The following is an 11128-nucleotide window of genomic DNA, read 5'->3' as shown; positions in this document are numbered from 1 at the left end:
TCACAGATGATAGGTGACCCATAGCCTGCTGTACTTTAACGATGCGCTGTTCACCTATTTTTATAGTCAGATGCTACCTATGTGTCTTGCACTGAATGTGTGTGTCGGGGGGGGGGGACTTCAACGTGTCACAAAAGGAAGCACCTGTCTTTAATTAATCTTTTAGGACTTGTTATCCAACGTTGGCTTGCAATAAAACAGAAATGTAACAGTTTAGTGTAAGTGTAAGTGAACCTCCTGTTTACAACCTTTTTTTGAATTTTGCAATCTGTAACATAAAAAAAAAAAGAATCAAGAAAGACAAATCATTAAGGCTTAAATTGATCAAATATGGACATTTTCATTTCTATACTCTCTTGTGTGTGTGTGTGTGTGTGTGTGTGTGTGTGTGTGTGTGTGTGTGTGTGTGTGTGTGTGTGTGTGTGTGTGTGTGTGTGTGTGTGTGTGTGTGCATTTGTGTGTTTACATACATGATATTAGCAATTAAGGAGCATACAAACACTAAAATCATAACACCTAAGCAGTGAAGAAAATGGTCCATGGAAATCATGATAATTTGCCATTCAATCTGTGCTATGCATGTGTCACAACACTTTAAATATCCGCTCTTCGTCACTAAATTGTAATAAGTTCATTATTTATGTTATAAGAAATAATAATAAGTTGTTGACCTGGACCCAAAGTAAGCTCTGTTCACAATTACTTGTCAACAACTTATATTACATGATAGCCAATGGCTACATTTCTTCTGAGTCATATATCACTACGTCTTGACAGTGGAAAGTGGATGATGAGTGTGTCTTTTACCACACCGTCACAAAAATCTGTCTCAATTGCACTGTCACTGTGGAGTAGGTGAGGGCATGATCCATGGTCCGTAAAATTGTGTAGGAATTCCAGGACGATGGGACTAGACAGCACAGCAATTTCCTCTTTAAACTCTCAGCTTTTTATTCCCTTTCAGACATGCAATACGCTCTGGCACAGGCCGAACGTGTAATGGAGAAATGCTGATGCCTTAACAATACATGTAGCCAGCTGCAGCTCATTGTTTTGGCTTCTCTACAACACCTTCAACCACCTTATTTGGAACTTATTTTAAATGTATAGTCGGTTTCATGAAGATAATGGATTTGTCAGATTATGAAAATAGATATGCCTGGTATGACAGCAGAAACATATTTCTACATGTGTTTAGTGGGAAATGCAGATTTCTCCTTTCTTAACTGACAAGACGGACAAAATAAATGTAAGGCTCTTTGCAAACTTTAATTTGTGAATAGGAAAATAGCATTTCTGGTAATCAAAAAAAGTGCCTGTATTACTGAAATACAAGCAGAACAAGCATCCACACACACACACACAAACACACACACACAGACACACACAGACGGAGAGAGAGAGTGTCAGAGAGAGAGAGAGAGAGAATGAATAATAGAATGCAGGCTTGGATGTAGGTCATTGGAAGCAGCCTGGGGAGGCTCAGACAATAACAATACTGGTTCAGACATAAACATGTCGGTCATCTGCCTGTCCATCGGTCTGTCCATCCTTTCAAATTAATTTCTACATGTTTTCGACAAATCAAAATACAGATGCTCAAAATTTCAGCGAGAGGCCAAAGAGAGGCCGGCCCGTTGTGTAGTGGAGCACTGGACGAGCTCAGCTCTCAGAGGCGCTGCAGTTACAGAGCTAGATTGCAGGTATTTTTGTGTCCAAACTCATGTCAGTGAAAGCACCAGTCAGCAAGCACCATGTATCAGATTGAACGTCCAGCCAATATCTTTAGCTTCATTGTCACAGCAGAGTTGAATCTCTTCATTAATTTCAAAATAAAAATAAAATAAAACATGACCTACATTGACAACATTCCCCAAAAATAGACGACAATCATGTCCTTCTGTAACCCAGTCTCACGGAAATACGTGACACAACTCATTCTAAAAAGAAGAGATGAAGCAGCAACCTTTTTTTTTTCGTTGCGGTTTGCCTACAGAGCAGCGCACCTTCATTAAATATATCCGTGAATTGTCACAATTTCTCAGAATCAAAGGTGAAAGTAGAAACGGGTGGCCGAAAGATGTCATATTGTTAGAAATTTGAAAAAAAAAAGAGAAAAAATGGAAATTACGTGTCCAAGATCACGAATGAATAGATTAAACGACGTGACGTGACAGTGTCACTCATTTCCGTGAGACTGGGTTGCCTTCTACTGCCGAAATACATTTGCTGTTTAGCGAAGGACTCACAAAACTTTTACTTTTGCTGTTCGAAAGCACTTTAAGCCCACATTATGTACAGTAGCTTTGCGTAACAAAATGTGTCCTGTCATGTTCTTAACAGCAGCAACAACAATGGCTTTTATACTTGTTTTGAATGTGGGTTTAGACAACAATATAATTATATTGCAAGGATGGTTAAGATTGCATCTGCTGCTCATAACAAAGATAAATGGAAAAAGAAGAACTGTTACTCTTGGATGTTTTTTCATGGGTTATGTCTGTGATAACAACATGGAAATGCGGTTTCCTTGCTTTAATAGAAAAATAATCATAACATTTTGGCATTTAGCGTTCAGATTCTTCACTCTGGTAAATTGGTGGAAGTTAATCGGTTGAGTGCCTTGCCGCACTTCGCTTTTCAGTGAATAAAAATGAAAGGAAAAAAAATGCACTTGAGAACAGCAGATTCATCTCTTATGGTTGTAATGTACAGAAGGGTAGAGGGCATGAGTCCAAAAGCCCAAAAATCCACCGCCAGTGGGACCGTCAGTCCCCTTGACGACATGTCAGGGATTGATCACACTACAATCAGACTCACAGACCAAAGAGGTGGCCAGAAAGCAATGCTAAATAGCTTAATGCACTGGTTGAAAAAATCCTATTTGATACATCTATTTGAGGGATACTATACTATCTCTGTACATGGGTTAATATGAGTCACTTATATGGGTAGACATTATACTTGGAACAGGCGACGACTGATGTTTTGACTGATTAGCTGCCCTTCCAGGTCTGGTAAAACATTAGCTTTTCTTGCTGTTGCACTAAAACTATGAAACAAAATGTTTACAGTACTTTCAATGCAGTAAATATGCGTTACAGAGTCAAGTCTTATAACATATGTGTGCCATGGAGAGGGTGAGTGACATTAGCCGTGGGGGAGCTCTGTGACTTCAGAAAGAAAGCGCACAAAGCGCTGCCAAGGATTTTAGGTCACCCAGCGAGAGTGTATTTTACATGCTCACAGAGGACCAGAACAAGGATTCTGGCTTGGCAGCCCCCTCCTATTCATCACAGTTAAATAAGAGCAGGTCGTAGTTGTTCTGAATTAAGATCAGGTGATCTTCTCCCGCACCCCCAGGGTCAAAAGGCATCAATGGATATCTGCATTGATGAAGGCAATAGGCTTGTACTCGGTGGATCATGATTGAACGTGTGCATAAAAAGGTCATGGTTTGTATTGTATGCAGAATTTGTAGGAAGGATTTTGAGCACATTAAGATATGCAAAAACTGGAAACATTTTCTCTAAATTTAGAGAGTAGGAAAAAATGATATATCTATACAGTATATATATCAGCTTAATTTTGTAAGTTGATGATATACTGATATACAACCCTTGCTAATGTTAAATGAATATCATCAAGTTCAGTGATGCCAGCTCCAAAGCAAGTGGACTTCCAGAAATAACATTTGGGTAATATGGGAAAATTATCTAGTGCACGCAATGGCTTAGGTCTTCACTTCATGACAAAACGTCTGATGGACGTCATATCGAAAGGCTAGCAACATCGTGACTGGGCGAAGGCCATCAAATCAATTCTCACATTGCACAACGGTTCCTCCTTCTCTAGCTTACTGTTATAGCGCCATGGAATAGTCTGCTTGGAAGAAGAAAACGCACTGGAAGCGACCAATGACAGGTCAGGAGGAGCATCACAGGGGAGCTGAGTGGAGGCGGGACGGAGAGATCAAGGGTCAGCACCGTTCAGCTCTGCTCCCTTTATGCCCAGAGTCAAAGAGCTGATTGGGGATAGTGTGGATGCCTCGGGGTCCCGGCGTAGTGATGGATGGGGGGGTGGGGGGGTGGGGGGGGGCGGGGGGTGAAGGCGTCACACGGTGGCACTGATGAGGCGGCCGGGCCGGGAGCTGCGGTGGACCTTGGTGTGTTTGGATAAGTGGTCGCTGCGGGCAAACTTCTTCTCGCAGAGCGAACACTCGTAGGGCTTGATGCCCGAGTGCGAGCGCCGGTGGCGGGACAGTTCGTCGGAGCGGGAGAACCTAGGTAGAGGCAGAGGAAGGTACGGGGGGAGAGATACTGTTGAGTCACTCTGGATAAAGGCATGTGCTAAAAGTGACCCACTGTAAATACTCTTCTCCAAGGGAGAAGGAGCTGGCATGAGATGAACAATCACAACAATGAATGAAGAAAAGTTTGAATAATTTTCTCTTATAAATATATAAAATATATTTTTTGAAGGAACATGGATGATAGTGTACAAATAACGCATACAAAATATTATTTTGTTCTTGCATAACGAACACACATTTTTGCATATCGACAAACTATATCTTTATGTTAGACACTCATAGGTTTCACACACACACACACACACACACACACACACACACGCACACACACGCACACACACGCACACACACACCTCCAGCCGCAGTCGGGCCAGCTGCAGGTGTATGGCTTCTCGCCCGTGTGGCGGCGGAAGTGGGCCTTCAGGTGACTGCTCTTGGTGTACATCTTCTCACAGCCCGGGTGCGAGCACTTGTGGACCCTCAGGGTCTCTGACATGCTGGTCACTCGGTTCACCCTGGGGGCCACTGCCTTCAGCAGGCTGGGGCCCCCAGCCCCCGCGATGCTGGTTATTTCCAGAGTTCTCATGGTGATGGGCAGAGGGGCGATCCTGACGTACTTCTGGTCCGCCGTGCCGCTGAGGGACAGCAGTGTGGTGTGGTGGGCGGAGCCGCCCTGCGGGGACAGCAGGGTGAAGTTGGGCCCCGAGGGGCCGTGGAGCCCCAGCACCAGGTGGGCCAGGCGCACCGCCGTGGCTGGGGCCGCCCCGGCTGGGGGGGAACTCCCGTGGGCGTGGGGCGGGGCCAGAGGCAGGGACTGCAGCTGGAGCACCAGGGGAGCGCCCAGCATCACTGGGGGTGCCGAAGGGGAGGTGGAGGAGGAGGAAGAGGAGGGGGGGGGTGGAGGAGGAGGAGGAGGAGGAGGAGGAGGGGGGGGTGGAGGAGGAGGAGGAGGAGGAGGAGGAGGGGGTGGAGGTGGAGGGAGAGCTGGCCACGGAGACGTATCTGATCGGGGATGAGGTCCTTCTTTGGGGTGCAGTAGGGGGGAGGGCCGGGCGGGGGTCTGGCGGGGGGCTCTGAGGGCTGTCCGAGCCCAGGCAGGAGCTGCCGGCCGGGTCCCCGCGCGCCGCCGCTGCCAGTGGGGAGGGGGACAGTGGCAAAACGTGCTCGCTGACGGACGGAGGGTCATCGCTGCTGCTGCTACTGCTGCAGACGGAGGCCGGAGGGGGCTCCTTGACAGAGCCCAGCCGGCCGTCCCGGACAAGCTCCATCTTCTCCCGGAGGAACTCCTCGATGTCCTCCAGGGTCGGGGAGAAGGGGGACGGCAGGCGGAGCGGGAACTGCGGCAGGCCGGCCTCCTCGCCCGCCGCCTGGAGCTCCTCCTCCTCACCGCCCGCGCCAAGAAAAATATGCAGACTGGACCCGTCGTCCTCGTCCATGTACTGCTCTTCCTCATCGTCCTCCTCCTCCTGTTCTCCAGGACTGGAGCTGAGCAAGGCTCCTAGCTCCCCGGTCTCGGGGCTGTAACATGAGACCAAGCTGCCCCCATCACTGCCCATGCCCTGCCCTAGGCTGGGGGAGTACGGGCTGCCACTGTCCCTAAACAGTTCATTGTCCAAAGTCAGCGTTCTGCTGCTGATAGATACCATTGATCCAGGCCAGATACAGCAGAGAGGATGTCAGGGAAACGTCAGACGAGAAAATCCTGCAACGAGCCATAGTAAACCATTATCACCGGCGAAAATGAACAAAAACAGATTTGTTAGGCCGTACAAGGGACTTAAGTGTTTATATAATAATTAAGTCTAAAGTAAATGGTGATCTATATTCCTAAAGTATATTATTGCAAAAAAAAATCCCGGGCTAGAACCCACATCCGACCACGCATTTACGCACACATCTCGGAGGCCCGACGCTGGGCACCAAAACAACAAGACGCTTTGTAAACATTGCCCCCGACGGGATGCGATCAATCACCATATGGGAAGCACGCTAGCCACAAGTGTCCTGCGAGAATCACACATTTTGCGTGGACAGTAACACGTTTCGTGAATGGATCCCATGGCGATCTACATAAATTTGGAACTACCAAAACAGGAATGTACGAGTCTCAAGTTCAGGTTGGATCCGAATCCATTTATAAATATCTCAAGACGACCCAAACACGCTGTCTAAACCTCGATCCCCTGACCTACCGTTTATAATTTCGCAATACAATCCAGTAAACCTGCACAAAGTATGTAATAAGTTGTTCCTCGTCGTCTATAGCAGTGTAAATCGAGTCCGTCCTTGACACGGGTCCATGTTGGCATTCTCCGTCACATGACCGAATCGCTGTACACTCGGAGGCACGGATCACATTCGGACTCTATGATTGGACGAGGAAACGGAGGCTCGCCCTAAATACAGCGTTTTCATTGGTCACCGCTCAATAAATTTGGTTTTTCCTCGTGTTGTTACAAATGTTACCAATCACAGCGCTGGATACAATGTTGCATAGTTTTCCTCGCCATGATTTAACGCGAGCTTTTTATGTTTAATAGGCGATTATATATTATGTTATTTTGAAATGTCAATAGTACGGAACGCAGTGAATGTCAATGGGAATGGGTTTGAACTACTCCAATGTAGTGTACAATTCCACTCGTTTGCCGTATTATGTCTAAGGGGAGCATGCAGTAGCCTACAGTATATGAAAGGTTCATTAGTCTACATGTAATCGAAAGGCATTAATGGTGTAATCCAGAAAATATGACAAATGTTCACCTTTAGCCTAAAGCTTTGGATCAAAATAAACTAATTACTGTTCATAGACTTTAGTTCAACATCCAACACCATCATCAGCACCACTGTGTGGTATGGGAGCTGCACTGCTTCCAACCGCAAGAACCTGCAGCGCACAGTGAAGGCTGCTGGACAGATCCTCGTGTCCCACTCCCCTCCCTCCTGGGCATCTATGGAATCTTCCTCACCCGCAAAGCAACCAGTATTGGGGGTGACCCCAGCCCCCCCTCATACAGCCTCTTCAGACTCCTGCCATCTGGGAGACGGTACCGGTCCGCAGCCTCCGAGCTCAACTCTCTCCCTTCCCTCCCCTCTGCCCCCACGAACTCTGGACTCCGATAAATACAAACCCCCATAATGTTCTTCATATTGCACATTTCAATCCATTTACTTTATTTTGCAACTTTATTTTATATATATACCGTGTTGTTTTGCTTAACTTTGCACTATTCAAAATTATTTTTGCACTACTTTTGATTTATGGTCAATATTACTTATTTTATTTTTTATTACATCATCTCTCTTTATTGCACCCTGAGGGACAAACGCAATTTCGTTGCCTTCATATGTCTGGCACATATTTTGGAATTGACAATAAAGCTTGACTTTGACTCTGAAGTAGCGACATGCAAGTGGTTTAGTTAAGTAGGCATCATTTAATGTGTTGGATCACATTGACTGATTGTTTCCCAAAGTACAACATCACTGCCCTAAAGCCCGCCATTTATTATAATGAGCTGAAACATTCATTTAAATCTGTATAAATGCATCCACAGAACTACTAAGTAAATACTTACTTACTTTACATGCACTTAATATATCAACCCAAGCAGATCTGCTCTTGAACCTTAACCAACTTCCAGACTGCCTAATAAATTCCCAAGATTCCTTGTAGAGCACACCTCAATTGAGTCAGCAACCTTTTTAAATAAAGGATAAAAACAAAATGGCCACTGCACAATTGTAAAAGCTATCATTTAGTTTCTATATGATGATGTAGGCAAATATCTGGTACACCAAGGCTTTAGTTGGCCAGAATAAGATGGCAATGAGACAGCAGAACAATGGCGACCACATTGTGCAATGTCAAATTGACACTACACCCTACATCCTGCTCATTTTCCTGTAATAACCCCAAGAAAATTCATGGTTAGCATTATTAAAGACTTGTCAAATCAAATGCAATTTGATTTATATATTGTACGTTAATTATTCCCTATGTGGACACTGTTTTGGTGTATGCACCAAAGATGTTGGTGTAATACTGGCGTATAGACTTATGACATAGGCTTTACTAAAGTTTTGGGTTTCAGCCTTTATGTCCTCCTCTCTGCTTCAAGGCACCACAGGATACCAGCCCTCAACAAATGAATACATTAGCGGGTTTGCATCCATATTGTGATTACACATTTGATTATGTGTATGCCATGGTTGGTGCAGCCTCCTTTCCTATAGACGTGCACGCAGGCAATGTGCCCTCTTGAACGTAACACTATATTATCCTCCTCTGAGTCCTTCAAATTTTGCCATTTAATTGGTCACATTGTGTTCAGGATAGCAAGATTGAATGGCATCATGGCAAACACACACACGCACGCACGCACGCACGCACGCACACACACACACACACACACACACACACACACACACACACACACACACACACACACACACACACACACACACACACACACACACACACACTTTTTTGTATGTCATTGTCATCTATAATTACTGATTTTATTATGTTAATAATACTGTACTGATTTCCACCATCTTTTGTTGAACATTGTTCAGTCAAACAATTTTAAGGGTAAATATATGACTGCGATTGTACATAAATGTAGTGCATATATGTAGCATATATTGTTTTCAATACGCATGTTGTTTTGTAAATATCTGTGGTTTCTTCAAAGTAAATCTCTTGCAAAGATGCATGTCTATCCACCGTAAGGCCAAGACTTAATGGACTGCATTGAAAGTCCGGTGAAAATTGTAAATAATCTGCTCACGAAAGCCCAGAGGGGAAGGGAAAATGCCAGGGAGTCGGCTCAGTCCTAGGACTGAATCAGAAATGCTGTGGTAAATCAGTGTTACTTGTGGTGAAAAGGGGACCTCTTGTGGTCAAAGAGCAGTCAAAATCCACACGCTCACCCTTGATAGATTGATGTCAATATTCATATTATTTTCTTCATAAAAACCTTTTATAAGAGTTTTGTATTGATAAATCTTTATTAAATGCCCTGTACAAATGTTTGAAATTTAATAAGAAAAATAAAACTTAATGGTCTGATAATGGAAAATAGAAGCCTAATATCCATCCTTGGAAATATTGGAAATGAACAATTGAAGATCAATAGATCAATTCCAATTATATTTTAAATAGCTATAGCATTCCTAATTCCTAGTAGCATGCCAATTATGTTTTTAACAGAGCATGAATGATTTCAGCATTCTGGCATAGGTATATTGGTTCATTCATGTTATTTAATTAATTAATATATCAAATTATATATGAACATTTAGACATTGATCAGTAGATGTGTTACCAACTGGTGTGGGGCACTCCTTGACTACCGAGTTGAGCATATGGATGAGCTGCTTGCAGCATACTGCAGCACATAAGGACACAGGGAAGCAGTTCTAGAATGGTTTCTTAGCAACTGTACACAGCAGGAGACCGCCAAGCCACTGAGACTGCATGAAGCTGTCATCTAGCAACACATTACTAGAGTAAATCATGCATTTATGTTGTAGTAAACCATGAAATGATATAGATAGATAGATAGATAGATAGATAGATAGATAGATAGATAGATAGATAGATAGATAGATAGATAGATAGATAGATAGATAGATAGATAGATAGATAGATACAATGAACATAGATAGAAATACACCATCTACATACGTAGAGATTGCAAACCTCTTTAATCTTTCAGAAAGTCTGAAACTGTTATCATTTTGAATAAATAGTTAAAACGATTGAAAGCCCTAAATCGCTCTGAGGTGACACTCTATTTGATAGACAATGAAGGACTGTTGAGTGTATATAACAGGGACCATTCATTGTTAGCCTTCTCTTCGTCTCGGCATGGGATCACAATGGCCACAGATCAGCTGAGAAGGCAATATTTTGATGCATGCCATCGGCCTTGCACACATACCTGTGTGTGAGGTATGATTTTCATTGTGTTGTCTGATGCAAACAGCCCAAACTTTGACTCAGCAAAAAGCATGATGCTTTTCATATCCATAGTAACGGTTTACCCTGATTGTGGGTTGGGGTTAGTTCTACTGTTCTAACTACTGGTTGTGACTATTTTTGCTAATGCTGTGGGTATCAATGGGATCGTTACAGGTGTAAGGCAAAAAATAACTGTTTGGTTTCCCTGTAAACATAAGGAAGGAAGATAAAGAGGAAAACCATGCCACAGTCGGCAAGAGTGAGAATCTTGCTGAGCAATCTATCCACTAAGCTGTGAGACAATGGTCGATCTCTTCGTCATGTTGACTCTGTAAACTGTTATGCCTTGCCCAGGTGGGTAAGAATATGTGCTTTCACTTAAGATGTATATTCTATACTCAAGGGCAAGAAACAGTACAACCACCATCGCATAATAGACAACCTGAGAATTGATGCTTAGTCTTTGGAAAATATTATAAATAATTATCCTCTGGTTAAGGAAATAGGTTTAAAATAAACAACACATAATCAGGGTTACAAAGCCCTTCCAGTTTCAACAGATGGGTAGACAATATGTTTGCGGTTATTAGATAGCAATAGGTCATTGAGAAGTGTAACAGATTATTACTCTAAGATGCTTTGAGGCTTCAAGTAGTCGGCAACTCCTTTACATCAAGTATTCTGGATCCCTCTACAAAGTCCTACACTCAGCATGGTTACATGCAGATTCATAGACGGGACTTTGTGGAGGGATCCAGAAAACTTGATGTGGGCATCTATCTTTGCACATTCCACTACATCTGGACTTATCTGCTCTTCCCTTTAACAGTAGGGTACATAGTGGTCAG

General features: G+C 43.6%; 1 protein-coding gene across 1 annotated transcript; it reads right to left on the bottom strand.

The window, feature by feature from the left end:
- Positions 1-1250: 1250 nt before the first annotated feature.
- On the bottom strand, positions 1251-6659 carry LOC115548954 (Krueppel-like factor 15). The gene is given in 4 exon segments (XM_075074208.1): positions 1251-4282; positions 4666-5216; positions 5218-6014; positions 6505-6659. Coding segments are annotated over 3 exon segments (1461 nt in total). The 5' UTR covers positions 5959-6014; positions 6505-6659; the 3' UTR covers positions 1251-4113.
- Between the last annotated feature and the right edge of the window lie 4469 nt (positions 6660-11128).

Source organism: Gadus morhua, chromosome 1 (genome assembly GCF_902167405.1).
Source record: "Gadus morhua chromosome 1, gadMor3.0, whole genome shotgun sequence".
NCBI lineage: Eukaryota > Metazoa > Chordata > Actinopteri > Gadiformes > Gadidae > Gadus > Gadus morhua.
Note: the sequence above shows the minus strand (reverse complement) of the source record. Positions and strands in the feature narration are given on the sequence as shown.